This window comes from Pseudophryne corroboree, chromosome 1 (genome assembly GCF_028390025.1).
Source record: "Pseudophryne corroboree isolate aPseCor3 chromosome 1, aPseCor3.hap2, whole genome shotgun sequence".
Classification (NCBI taxonomy): Eukaryota; Metazoa; Chordata; class Amphibia; order Anura; family Myobatrachidae; genus Pseudophryne; species Pseudophryne corroboree.
The window spans coordinates 22,628,717-22,643,664 of record NC_086444.1 but is presented as its reverse complement, the minus strand read 5'-3'; the positions used below and the strand labels follow the sequence as shown (position 1 = coordinate 22,643,664).

The 14,948-nt window shown below is 52.1% G+C and overlaps 1 protein-coding gene across 1 annotated transcript in view; it reads left to right on the top strand.

The window, feature by feature from the left end:
• The first annotated feature begins 511 nt into the window (after nucleotides 1-511).
• STOML2 (stomatin like 2) overlaps nucleotides 512-14,948 on the top strand; it is a 41,735-nt gene continuing 27,298 nt past the window's right edge. Inside the window, exons 1-2 of the mRNA XM_063960230.1 lie at nucleotides 512-667; nucleotides 8,991-9,143. Coding sequence (XP_063816300.1) covers nucleotides 626-667; nucleotides 8,991-9,143 — 195 coding nt within the window. The 5' untranslated portion in view covers nucleotides 512-625. The remainder of the gene's footprint in view (nucleotides 668-8,990; nucleotides 9,144-14,948) is intronic.

Here is a 14,948-nt window from a genome sequence, read left to right as displayed (position 1 = left end):
TCTGTGGAGACTAGCCTAAATAACCGTGATCCTTGCAAAGTGATTTTAGAAGATATTTTCAGTTTTTACCTCCCAAAAGTTATATATAATAATGTAATGAGTACATAAGTACAGCATCCCCTATAAAGCATAATAATAATAATAATAATAATAATAATAATAATAATAATAATAATAGAGGAAGCCAGTGAGGCGTGGGATGTGGCTGGGTAACCTGAGGTAGATGTTTGGGGAAGGGGGATGAGGTGTAGGAGGCAGCAGTATAAAGTACATAGGAGGCAGCAGGACCCCATGTGCTGGGACATGATGCAACCAGCCAGTAATGAGGAGAAGTATGGATGGATGGATTCTAGAGGTTACAGAAGGTGAGGCTGTAGGGGTGTTAGTTTGCCATCCCCAACATGGCGGTGCTCTCATCCGGCGCCTTTCAATCCCAGGGCGGCCGTTGCAAAGATGTGCCCTCCACAATATGGCGCCCCTATACACAAATGTCATCAGTGGGCGCCGCGTCCTGCCTACACCCGGCAGTTCCAGCCTCAGCCAGGCGACGTGACGTCATCACAGAGCGCTGAGCTTGAGAGAGGACTGCGGACCAGGCGGCAGCAGGAGCCGGCACAGCCAGAACATGCTGAGAGCAGCGAGCCGGGCCGGGAGCGCCCTCCTGCGGGTGAGAGAGTCACAGCCTGCCCTCCGACACTGGGGCAGATGTACTAAGCCCTGGAGAGAGATAAAGTACCCGACAATCAGCTCCTAGCTGTCACCTATCAACCAGCCTGTAACATGACAGGAGCTGGTACTTTATCTCTCTCCAAGGTTTAGTCAATTCCCCCCACTAGCAGCCGCCATAGAGCCCGGCGGGCACCCCTGTCACCCACAATGCCCGGGGGGCAACCCCTGTCACCCACAAAGCCCGGGGAGGACCCCCTGTTGCCCACAGAGCCCCGGGGGGAGGACCCCCTGTTGCCCACAGAGCCCCGGGGGGAGGACCCCCTGTTGCCCACAGAGCCCGAGGAGGACCCCCTGTCACCCACAGAGCCCCGGGGAGAGGACCCCCTGTCGCCCACAGAGCCCGGGGAGGACCCCCTGTCACCAACAGAGCCCCGGGAGGACCCCCTGTCACCCACAAAGCCCGGGGAGGACCCCCTGTCACCAACAGAGCCCCGGGAGGACCCCCTGTCACCCACAGAGCCCCGGGGGGAGGACCCCCTGTCGCCCACAGATCCCCGGGGAGGACCCCCTGTCGCCCACAGATCCCCGGGGAGGACCCCCTGTCACCCACAGAGCCCCGGGGAGGACCCCCTGTCAACCACAGAGCCCCGGGGAGGACCCCCTGTCACCCGAGGAGGACCCCCTGTCACCCACAGAGCCCCGGAGAGGACCCCCTGTCACCCACAGTTGCTTGGGGGGGGACCCTCTGTCACCCACAGTTGCCGGGAAGGGGGGAGGACCCCCTGTCACCCACAGAGCCTGGGGGAGGACTCCCTGTCACCCACAGTTGCCGGGGGGGGGACCCCTGTCGCCCACAGTTGCCGGGGGGGAACCCCTGTCGCCCACAGTTGCCGGGGGGGAACCCCTGTCACCCACAGTTGCCGGGGGGGAACCCCTGTCACCCACAGAACCCAGGGAGGACCCCTGTCACCCACAGCCCGGGGAGGACCCCCTGTCACGACAGAGCCCGGGGAGGACCCCTTGTCACCCACAGAGCCCAGGGAGGACCCCTGTCACCCACAGAGCCCAGGGTGGGCCCCCTGTCACCGACAGAGCCCAGGGTGGGCCCCCTGTCACCGACAGAGCCCAGGGTGGACCCCCTGTCACCGACAGAGCCCAGGGTGGACCCCCTGTCACCGACAGAGCCCAGGGTGGACCCCCTGTCACCGACAGAGCCCAGGGTGGACCCCCTGTCACCGACAGAGCCCCGGGGAGGACCCCTGTCACCCACAGTTGCCTGGGGGGGCCCTGTCACCCACAGTTGTTGGGAAGGGGGGAGGACCCCCTGTCCCCCACAGAGCCCGGGGGGAGGACCCCCTGTCAACCACAGAGCCCGGGGGGATAGGACCCCTGTGACCCACAGTTGCCGCGTGGAGGACCCCCTGTCACCCACAGAGCACAGGTGGGGGGGGAACCCTGGGGAAACCCTGTCACCCGCAGAGCCCCAGGGAGGACCCCTGTCACCCGCAGAGCCCTGGGGTGTACCTTAGCATTGCCGCAGAACCCCGCAGGAATCCTGTCATTGCCAAAGGGCCCGATGTTCCCTAACACAGCTGTAGGGCACGTGTGTGTGTGTGTTTGTGTGTGTGTGTGTGTATATATATATATATATATATATATATATATATATATATATATATATATATATATATAAAATGCACATGCATAGAATAAAGGGGGTTGTTCGCTCGCTGCCGTTTTTCGCAGCATTTCGATCAGGCAAAAAAAAAACCGCTGTTCTGCGCATGCATATGGGCTGCAGGGCGCACGCGCTAAGTACTTTCACACAGAACTATACAATTTTACACAGGGGCGAACGACGCTTTTCAGTCGCTCTGTTGATCGGTGAGTGATTGACAGGAAGTGAGTGTCTCTGGGTGGTAACTGACCGTTTTCCGGGAGTGCGCTAAAAAACGCAGGCGGGTCAGCCGAAAACGCAGGAGTGGCTGGCTGAACGCAGGGCGTGTTTGTGACATCAAACCAGGAACTAAACACACCGCAGTGATCGCAATCTAGGAGTAGGTTCTGAGCCACTCTGAAACAAATTATGAGCACTTTTGCTAACCTTTCGGTCGCTATTCTGCTAAGCTAAGATACACTCCCAGAGGGCGGCGGCCTAGCGTGTGCAATGCTGCTAAAAGCAGCTAGCGAGCGATCAACTCGGAATGAGGGCCAATCTCTGTAACATTGCTGAGTAATATAATATCTGGAATAATATAATAGCTGGAGTAACAATTGTCACCTTCCCTAACAGTGTTTCTCTAACATCCTAGAGGATGCTGGGGACTCAGTAAGGACCATGGGGAATAGACGGGCTCCGCAGGAGATAGGGCACTTTAAGAAAGACTTTAGGATTCTGGGTGTGCACTGGCTCCTCCCTCTATGCCCCTCCTCCAGACCTCAGTTTTAGACTGTGCCCAGAGGAGAATGGGTGCACTGCAGGGAGCTCTCCTGAGTTTCCTGCTTAGAAAGCATTTTTGTTAGGATTTTTCTCTTTTTCAGGGAGCTCTGCTGGCAATAGGCTCCCTGCATCGAGGGACTGAGGAGAGAGGAGCAGACCTACTTAAATGTTAGGCTCTGCTTCCTCGGCTACTGGACACCATTGGCTCCAGAGGGAATAAACACAGGTTCGTCCTGGGCGTTCACCCCAGAGCCGCGCCGCCGTTCTCCTCACAGAGCCAGAAGAAACGTAGACAGAAGACGTCTCAGGCGGCAGAAGCCTTCGGTGCTTCACAGAGGTAACGCACAGCACTGCAGCTGTGCGTCATTGCTCCGCTACACCTCACACACTCCGGTCACTGTAAGGGTGCAGGGCGCAGGGGGGGCGCCCTGGGCAGCAATATAAACCTCTCCTATGGCAAAAGTGTATATACATGCACAGGTGGGCACTGTACATGTATATAAAAGAGCCCCCGCCATTTTGTAATAAGTTTGAGCGGGATAGAAGCCCGCCGCCGAGGGGGCGGGGCTTCTCCCGCAGCACTCACCAGCGCCATTTTCTCTACACAGCACCGCTGAGAGGAAGCTCCCCGGACTCTCCCCTGCTTGACACACGGTGAAAGGGGGTTTTAAAGTAGAGGGGGGGCACATTATTGGCGTTTATACACTACAGCAGCGCTACTGGGTAAACATTCTGTGTTTTTCTCCAGGGTCATATAGCGCTGGGGTGTGTGCTGGCATACTCTCTCTCTGTCTCTCCAAAGGGCCTCAGGGGGAACCTGTCTTCAGAAATGAGATTCCCTGTGTGTGTGAAGTGTGTCGTTACGTGTGTGTCGACATGTTTGACGAGGAAGGCTCACCTAAGGAGGAGGGGGAGTGCATGATGGTCAGGTCGCCGTCGGCAACGCCGACACCGGACTGGGTGGATATGTGGAATGTCTTGAATGCAAATGTAAATTTACTGCATAAACGATTAGACAAGGCTGAAGCTAGGGATCAGTCAGGTAGTCAGACCATGCCTGTCCCTGTGGCACCAGGACCTTCGGGGTCTCAAAAACGCACCATATCCCAGATCACTGACACAGATACCGACACAGAGACTGACTCTAGTGTCGACTATGAGGATGCAAAATTACAGCCAAAGGTGGCGAAAGGTATTCGTTACATGATTATGGCCATTAAAGAGGTTTTGCATATCACTGAGGAACCCCCTGTCCCTGACACGAGGGTACACATGTATAAAGGGAAAAAGCCTGAGGTCACTTTTCCGTCCTCATTTGAACTAAGCGACTTGTGCGAAAAGGCTTGGGAGTCTCCAAGTTCCCAAAAGGATTCTTATGGCGTATCCCTTTCCACAAAAGGATAGGATACAATGGGAATCTTCGCAGAAGGTAGACAAGGCGCTGACACGCTTATCCAAGAAGGTGGCACTGCCTTCTCAGGATACAGCTTCCCTCAAGGATCCTGCTGATCGTAAGCAGGAGATTACCATGAAGCACATTTACACACATTCCGGTACTATCGTTAGACCGGCTATGGCATCGGCCTGGGTGTGTAGTGCTATCGCGGCATGGACAGATTCCTTATCTACGGAACTTGAAACCCTAGATAAGGATTCCATTCAAATGATCCTGGAGCATATCAAAGATGCTGCTTTATATATGAGTGATGCTCAAAGAGACATTTGTTTACTAAGCTCCAGAATAAATGCTATGTCTATTTCTGCTAGGCGACTCCTGTGGACCCGACAGTGGACGGGGGATGCCGACTCAAAGCGGCATATGGAGTCGTTGCCTTACAAGGGGGAGGAGTTGTTTGGAGAAGGCCTCTCGGACCTTGTCTCTACTGCTACGGCCGGTAAATCGAATTTCTTACCTTATGTTCCCCCGCAGCATACTAAAAAGGCACCTCATTATCAAATGCAGTCCTTTCGTTCCAATAAAAACAAGAAGGTACGGGGATCGTCCTTCCTTGCCAGAGGAAAAGGCAAGGGAAAAAAGCTGCACACAGCTAGTTCCCAGGAGCAGAAGTCCTCCCCTACATCTGCAAAGTCCACCGCATGACGCTGGGGCTTCCCGGGGGGAGTCAACTCAAGTGGGGGCGCGTCTTCGATTTTTCAGCCAGGTCTGGGTTCACTCACAGGTGGATCCCTGGGCTATAGAGATTGTTTCTCAGGGATACAGGCTGGAATTCGAAGACGTGCCTCCTCGCCAATTTTTCAAATCGGCTCTGCCAGCTTCCCCGTCAGAGAGGGAGTTATTGTTGACTGCAATTCAAAAATTGTATCTTTAACAGGTGATAGTCAAAGTTCCTCTTCTCCAGCAAGGAAAGGGGCATTACTCAACCCTGTTTGTGGTCCCGAAACCGGACGGGTCGGTCAGGCCCATTTTGAATCTAAAATCCCTGAACTTGTACTTGAAAAAGTTCAAGTTCAAGATGGAATCGCTCAGGGCGGTCATCGCCAGCCTGGAGGGGGGGGGATTGGATGGTGTCCCTGGACATAAAGGATGCTTACCTTCATGTTCCGATATTCCCCCCTCACCAGGTGTTCCTGAGATTTGCGGTGCAGGACTGTCATTACCAATTTCAGACGTTGCCGTTTGGGCTTTCCACGGCCCCGAGAATTTTCACCAAGGTAATGGCGGAAATGATGGTGCTCCTGCGCAGGCAGGGGGTCACAATTATCCCATACTTGGACGATCTCCTCATAAAGGCGAGATCTCGGGAGAAGTTGCTGGACAGCGTGTCGCTGTCGGTGAGGATGTTGCAGGGGCACGGCTGGATTCTCAATATACCGAAGTCCCAGCTAGTCCCTACAACGCGTCTGACCTTTCTGGGTCTGATTCTAGACACAGAGCAGAAAAAGGTTTTTCTTCCGATGGAAAAGGCTCAGGAGCTCATAGCCCTGGTCAGGAACCTATTAAAGCTAAAAACGGTTTCAGTGCATCACTGCACACGTGTCCTGGGGAAGATGGTGGCATCGTACGAGGCCATCCCCTTCGGCAGGTTCCATGCGAGGACCTTTCAATGGGACCTCTTGGACAAGTGGTCCGGGTCCCATTTACAAATGCATCAGAGGATCACCCTGTCTCCCAGAGCCAGGGTATCTCTCCTGTGGTGGCTGCACAGGGCTCACCTACTAGAAGGCCGCAGGTTCGGAATTCAGGACTGGATCCTGGTGACCACGGACGCAAGCCTCCGAGGCTGGGGAGCGGTCACACTGGGAAGAAATTTCCAAGGTCTCTGGTCAAATCTAGAGACTGGTCTCCACATCAACGTCCTGGAGTTGAGGGCCATATACAGCGCCCTACGCCAAGCGGAGGCATTGCTTCGGGACAAACCGGTTCTGATTCAGTCAGACAATGTCACAGCAGTGGCTCATGTAAACCGCCAAGGCGGCACAAGGAGCAGAGTGGCCACGGCAGAAGCGACCAAGATTCTTCGCTGGGCGGAAGGCCATGTAAGCGCCCTATCAGCAGTATTCATCCCGGGGGTGGACAACTGGGAAGCGGACTTCCTCAGCAGACACGACCTGCATCCGGGAGAGTGGGGACTTCATCCAGAAGTCTTCGCACAGATCGTGGGTCGGTGGGGACTGCCTCAGATAGACATGATGGCGTCCCGTCTCAACAAAAAGCTAAAGCGGTATTGCGCCAGGTCCAGGGACCCTCAGGCGGTACTGGTAGACGCTCTAGTGACACCTTGGGTGTTCGGATCGGTCTATGTGTTCGCTCCTCTACCTCTCATACCCAAGGTGTTGAGAATAATAAGGCTAAGAGGAGTCAGAACGATCCTCATTGTTCCGGATTGGCCACGAAGGACTTAGTATCCGGATCTGCAAGAGTTGCTCACAGAAGATCCGTGGCCTCTTCCCCTAAGGCAGGATCTGCTGCAGCAGGGGCCCTGTCTGTTCCAAGACTTACCGCGGCTGCGTTTGACGGCATGGCGGTTGAACGCCGGATCCTAGCGGAAAAAGGTATTCCGGAGGAGGTCATTCCTACCCTGATCAAGGCTAGGAAGGACGTGACATCGAAACATTATCACCGTATATGGCGAAAATATGTGTCTTGGTGTGAGGCCAGAACTGCTCCTACGGAGGAGTTCCATTTGGGCCGTCTGCTTCACTTCCTACAAACGGGAGTGAATTTGGGCCTAAAATTAGGGTCCATAAAGGTCCAAATTTCGGCCTTATCCATTTTCTTCCAAAATGAATTGGCTTCTCTTCCTGAAGTACAGCCATTTGTGAAGGGGGTACTGCATATTCAGCCTCCCTTTGTACCTCCGGTGGCGCCTTGGGATCTTAACGTGGTATTAAGTTTCCTCAATTCACCTTGGTTTGAACCACTCAAGACGGTGGAATTGAAATATCTCACTTGGAAAGTGGTTATGTTATTGGCCTTGGCTTCTGCAAGGCGTGTTTCGGAATTGGCGGCTTTGTCATATAAAAGCCCCTGCCTGGTTTTTCATGTGGATAGGGCTGAATTGAGAACTCGTCCTCAATTTCTGCCAAAGGTGGTCTCATCTTTTCATATGAACCAACCTATTGTCGTGCCTGTGGCTACGTGGGACTTGGGGGATTCCGAGTCCCTGGATGTGGTCAAGGCTTTGAAGATTTATGTGTCCAGAACAGTTAGGATCAGGAAGACCAAAGCTCTGTTTGTTCTGTATGCGGTCAACAAGGTTGGCGCTCCTGCTTCAAAGCAGACTATTGCTCGCTGGATCTGTAATACGATTCAGCAGGCGCATTCTACGGCAGGATTCCCATTGCCTAATTCGGTTAAGGCCCATTCCACTAGGAAGGTGGGCTCTTCTTGGGCAGCTGCCCGAGGGGTCTCGGCATTACAGTTGTGCCGAGCAGCTACTTGGTCGGGGTCAAACACCTTTGCAAAGTTCTATAAGTTTGATACCCTGGCTGAGGAGGACCTCTTGTTTGCTCAATCGGTGCTGCAGAGTCATCCGCACTTTCCCGCCCGTTTGGGAGCTTTGGTATAAAATCCCCATGGTCCATACGGAGTCCCCAGCATCCTCTAGGACGTTAGAGAAAATAAGATTTTACTTACCGGTAAATCTATTTCTCGTAGTCCGTAGAGGATGCTGGGCGCCCGTCCCTAGTGCGGACTACTTCTGCAATGCTTGTATATAGTTATTGCTTACATAAGGGTTATGTTATAGCTTCATCGGTTTGAACCGAGTTTATGTTGTTGTTCATGCTGCTAACTGGATAGTTTATCACAGTTTATGCGGTGTGATTGGTGTGGCTGGTATGAATCTTGCCATTAGGTTAACTAAAATCCTTTCCTCGTACTGTCCGTCTCCTCTGGGCACAGTTTCCCTAACTGAGGTCTGGATGAGGGGCATAGAGGGAGGAGCCAGTGCACACCTAGAATCCTAAAGTCTTTCTTAAAGTGCCCTATCTCCTGCGGAGCCCGTCTATTCCCCATGGTCCTTACGGAGTCCCCAGCATCCTCTACGGACTACGAGAAATAGATTTACCGGTAAGTAAAATCTTATTATTTCATGTACATATATTTGTGTTGTGCTTAGTGTGTTCCTATTCCCTAATGCTACATTCCCATCCGTAACGCCGCTGTGCCTTCCCCGGTGGCTGTAACGCTGCAGAGGATGGTGTGAGACGGAGGACCAGCTGGTCCAGCCCATACTAACCATCCGCACCTAGTAAAGTGTTGTGCAGCGTGTAGGGTGGTGTATGTAATACATATCCAATCCCAGCAGTGTATCTCCCTCCCGTACATGTTATATGTGTCTGGGCTTACCTACAATAAGTGTTCTGTGTGATACGTTCTGCGACACCTATACTCACATTGTTCTCCCTCTCTCTACAGAATTCCCAAATAAAGGCCCCCAACACCTGGAATAATGAGGCCCGGCGGTGTGCTTCCTCCGGCCTCCCCATGAACACCGCTGTTTTGTTTGTACCCCAGCAGGAGGCCTGGGTAGTGGAGCGCATGGGCCGCTTCCACCGTATCCTTGAGCCTGTAAGTGCCGTAATGTGTGAGTCGTTTAGCCTAGTATGTGAGTGACATGAATTACAGAACACGGTGACACAAGTTGCATTATATTATGGGAGTTGTTAATTCTAATTGAAAAGATAAGCTGTATAATGGTAAGAGGAAATTTACATTTAAGATCTGTGTCATTGGATGCAAGCTATTGTTCTCTGCTATCATTCTTATCAGACAACAAAAATACTGGTCACACTGTCCTTCTATACCAGGGGTGGGCAATTATTTCAGCTGGGGGGCCGCTTAACACTTCCGGCGAATATTCGAGGGCCACACACAAAATACACAAAAAGAGTCCCCTTTTTACACATTACGGCAGACAGCGTGCCCTTTTTTTTACACATTACGGCAGATAGCGTCCCCCTTTTTACACATTACGGAAGACAGCGTCCCCCTTTTTACATATTACGGCAGACATCGTCCCCCTTTTTACACATAACGGCAGACATCGTCCCCCTTTTTACACATTACGGCAGACATCGTCCCCCTTTTTACACATTACGGCAGACATCGTCCCCCTTTTTACACATTACGGCAGACATCGTCCCCCTTTTTACACATTACGGCAGACATCGTCCCCCTTTTTACACATTACGGCAGACATCGTCCCCCTTTTTACACATTACGGCAGACATCGTCCCCCTTTTTACACATTACGGCAGACATCGTCCCCCTTTTTACACATTACGGCAGACATCGTCCCCCTTTTTACACATTACGGCAGACATCGTCCCCCTTTTTACACATTACGGCAGACATCGTCCCCCTTTTTACACATTACGGCAGACATCGTCCCCCTTTTTACACATTACGGCAGACATCGTCCCCCTTTTTACACATTACGGCAGACAGTGCCCCCGTTTTTACACATTATGGCAGACAGCGTCCCACTTTTTTTTACATATTATGGCAGACAGTCCCTTCCCCCCTCCCCTAAACCCATATTGCAGATTTTAACTCCGCGGCCTCCCCACCCCTAAACCTATATGGCAGCTGAAGCGCTGATCCAGGGGCTGGCTGGACAGGGGGTTTACCTGTTTGTCACAGTGGCAGACGATCCCCACTGTCCGATGATCCGCGCTGCTGCTGCCGCCTGGAGTCGCTGCTGATGTGGCCTCTCCTGCTCCCACTCGCTGGCCACCGCTTCTTCTCCTGACTCAGCCACCGCTCCTGCTCACTGCAGTGCCCGCCCCCCGTGCCACCCAGCGCGCGCATGGTAACAGAGGAAATCCCGGTCAGCTGACCCTGTGACGTGACCGGGATTTCCTCAGCGGCGCCGCGTCTGAGAGCAGTGCAATGACAAGTGGCCTGTTGGGCCGCTTGTCATTGCACTCTGGTTGGGCACAGCGGGCCAGGCACGATCGGTCCGCGGGCCGCATCCGGGCCGCATGTTGCCCACCCCTATTCTATACGCTTACTGCCAGGCAGAGGGAAATATCTCCCCCATCTGTACTCATTTATGTGTTCTATATTCACTAGAGATGAGCGCCGGAAATTTTTCGGGTTTTGTGTTTTGGTTTTGGGTTCGGTTCCGCGGCCGTGTTTTGGGTTCGACCGCGTTTTGGCAAAACCTCACCGAATTTTTTTTGTCGGATTCGGGTGTGTTTTGGATTCGGGTGTTTTTTTTTAAAAACGCTAAAAAACAGCTTAAATCATAGAATTTGGGGGTCATTTTGATCCCAAAGTATTATTAACCTCAAAAACCATAATTTACACTCATTTTCAGTCTATTCTGAATACCTCACACCTCACAATATTATTTTCAGTCCTAAAATTTGCACCTAGGTTGCTGGATGACTAAGCTAAGCGACCCTAGTGGCCGACACAAACACCGGGCCCATCTAGGAGTGGCACTGCAGTGTCACGCAGGATGTCCCTTCCAAAAAACCCTCCCCAAACAGCACATGACGCAAAGAAAAAAAGAGGCGCAATGAGGTAGCTGTGTGAGTAAGATAAGCGACCCTAGTGGCCGACACAAACACCGGGCCCATCTAGGAGTGTCACTGCAGTGTCACGCAGGATGTCCCTTCCAAAAAACCCTCCCCAAACAGCACATGACGCAAAGAAAAAAAGAGGCGCAATGAGGTAGCTGTGTGAGTAAGATAAGCGACCCTAGTGGCCGACACAAACACCGGGCCCATCTAGGAGTGTCACTGCAGTGTCACGCAGGATGTCCCTTCCAAAAAACCCTCCCCAAACAGCACATGACGCAAAGAAAAAAAGAGGCGCAATGAGGTAGCTGTGTGAGTAAGATAAGCGACCCTAGTGGCCGACACAAACACCGGGCCCATCTAGGAGTGGCACTGCAGTGTCACGCAGGATGTCCCTTCCAAAAAACCCTCCCCAAACAGCACATGACGCAAAGAAAAATTAAAGAAAAAAGAGGTGCAAGATGGAATTGTCCTTGGGCCCTCCCACCCACCCTTATGTTGTATAAACAGGACATGCACACTTTAACCAACCCATCATTTCAGTGACAGGGTCTGCCACACGACTGTGACTGATATGACGGGTTGGTTTGGACCCCCACCAAAAAAGAAGCAATTAATCTCTCCTTGCACAAACTGGCTCTACAGAGGCAAGATGTCCACCTCATCATCATCCTCCGATATATCACCGTGTACATCCCCCTCCTCACAGATTATCAATTCGTCCCCACTGGAATCCACCATCTCAGCTCCCTGTGTACTTTGTGGAGGCAATTGCTGCTGGTCAATGTCTCCACGGAGGAATTGATTATAATTCATTTTAATGAACATCATCTTCTCCACATTTTCTGGATGTAACCTCGTACGCCGATTGCTGACAAGGTGAGCGGCGGCACTAAACACTCTTTCGGAGTACACACTTGTGGGAGGGCAACTTAGGTAGAATAAAGCCAGTTTGTGCAAGGGCCTCCAAATTGCCTCTTTTTCCTGCCAGTATAAGTACGGACTGTGTGACGTGCCTACTTGGATGCGGTCACTCATATAATCCTCCACCATTCTTTCAATGGTGAGAGAATCATATGCAGTGACAGTAGACGACATGTCCGTAATCGTTGTCAGGTCCTTCAGTCCGGACCAGATGTCAGCATCAGCAGTCGCTCCAGACTGCCCTGCATCACCGCCAGCGGGTGGGCTCGGAATTCTGAGCCTTTTCCTCGCACCCCCAGTTGCGGGAGAATGTGAAGGAGGAGATGTTGACAGGTCGCGTTCCGCTTGACTTGACAATTTTCTCACCAGCAGGTCTTTCAACCCCAGCAGACTTGTGTCTGCCGGAAAGAGAGATCCAAGGTAGGCTTTAAATCTAGGATCGAGCACGGTGGCCAAAATGTAGTGCTCTGATTTCAACAGATTGACCACCCGTGAATCCTTGTTAAGCGAATTAAGGGCTCCATCCACAAGTCCCACATGCCTAGCGGAATCGCTCCGTGTTAGCTCCTCCTTCAATGTCTCCAGCTTCTTCTGCAAAAGCCTGATGAGGGGAATGACCTGACTCAGGCTGGCAGTGTCTGAACTGACTTCACGTGTGGCAAGTTCAAAGGGCATCAGAACCTTGCACAACGTTGAAATCATTCTCCACTGCACTTGAGACAGGTGCATTCCACCTCCTATATCGTGCTCAATTGTATAGGCTTGAATGGCCTTTTGCTGCTCCTCCAACCTCTGAAGCATATAGAGGGTTGAATTCCACCTCGTTACCACTTCTTGCTTCAGATGATGGCAGGGCAGGTTCAGTAGTTTTTGGTGGTGCTCCAGTCTTCTGTACGTGGTGCCTGTACGCCGAAAGTGTCCCGCAATTCTTCTGGCCACCGACAGCATCTCTTGCACGCCCCTGTCGTTTTTTAAATAATTCTGCACCACCAAATTCAAGGTATGTGCAAAACATGGGACGTGCTGGAATTTGCCCATATTTAATGCACACACAATATTGCTGGCGTTGTCCGATGCCACAAATCCACAGGAGAGTCCAATTGGGGTAAGCCATTCCGCGATGATCTTCCTCAGTTGCCGTAAGAGGTTTTCAGCTGTGTGCGTATTCTGGAAAGCGGTGATACAAAGCGTAGCCTGCCTAGGAAAGAGTTGGCGTTTGCGAGATGCTGCTACTGGTGCCGCCGCTGCTGTTCTTGCGGCGGGAGTCCATACATTTACCCAGTGGGCTGTCACAGTCATATAGTCCTGACCCTGCCCTGCTCCACTTGTCCACATGTCCGTGGTTAAGTGGACATTGGGTACAACTGCATTTTTTAGGACACTGGTGAGTCTTTTTCTGACGTCCGTGTACATTCTCGGTATCGCCTGCCTAGAGAAGTGGAACCTAGATGGTATTTGGTAACGGGGGCACACTGCCTCAATAAATTGTCTAGTTCCCTGTGAACTAACGGCGGATACCGGACGCACGTCTAACACCAACATAGTTGTCAAGGCCTCAGTTATCCGCTTTGCAGCAGGATGACTGCTGTGATATTTCATCTTCCTCGCAAAGGACTGTTGGACAGTCAATTGCTTACTGGAAGTAGTACAAGTGGGCTTACGACTTCCCCTCTGGGATGACCATCGACTCCCAGCAGCAACAACAGCAGCGCCAGCAGCAGTAGGCGTTACACGCAAGGATGCATCGGAGGAATCCCAGGCAGGAGAGGACTCGTCAGAATTGCCAGTGACATGGCCTGCAGGACTATTGGCATTCCTGGGGAAGGAGGAAATTGACACTGAGGGAGTTGGTGGGGTGGTTTGCGTGAGCTTGGTTACAAGAGGAAGGGATTTACTGGTCAGTGGACTGCTTCCGCTGTCGCCCAAAGTTTTTGAACTTGTCACTGACTTATTATGAATGCGCTGCAGGTGACGTATAAGGGAGGATGTTCCGAGGTGGTTAACGTCCTTACCCCTACTTATTACAGCTTGACAAAGGCAACACACGGCTTGACACCTGTTGTCCGCTTTTCTGTTGAAATACCTCCACACTGAAGAGCTGATTTTTTTGGTATTTTCACCAGGCATGTCAACGGCCATATTCCTCCCACGGACAACAGGTGTCTCCCCGGGTGCCTGACTTAAACAAACCACCTCACCATCAGAATCCTCCTGGTCAATTTCCTCCCCAGCGCCAGCAACACCCATATCCTCCTCATCCTGGTGTACTTCAACACTGACATCTTCAATCTGACTATCAGGAACTGGACTGCGGGTGCTCCTTCCAGCACTTGCAGGGGGCGTGCAAATGGTGGAAGGCGCATGCTCTTCACGTCCAGTGTTGGGAAGGTCAGGCATCGCAACCGACACAATTGGACTCTCCTTGTGGATTTGGGATTTCGAAGAACGCACAGTTCTTTGCGGTGCTTTTGCCAGCTTGAGTCTTTTCAGTTTTCTAGCGAGAGGCTGAGTGCTTCCATCCTCATGTGAAGCTGAACCACTAGCCATGAACATAGGCCAGGGCCTCAGCCGTTCCTTGCCACTCCGTGTGGTAAATGGCATATTGGCAAGTTTACGCTTCTCCTCCGACAATTTTATTTTAGGTTTTGGAGTCCTTTTTTTACTGATATTTGGTGTTTTGGATTTGACATGCTCTGTACTATGACATTGGGCATCGGCCTTGGCAGACGACGTTGCTGGCATTTCATCGTCTCGGCCATGACTAGTGGCAGCAGCTTCAGCACGAGGTGGAAGTGGATCTTGATCTTTCCCTAATTTTGGAACCTCAACATTTTTGTTCTCCATATTTTCTCTAACGTCCTAAGTGGATGCTGGGGACTCCGTCAGGACCATGGGGAATAGCGGCTCCGCAGGAGACAGGGCA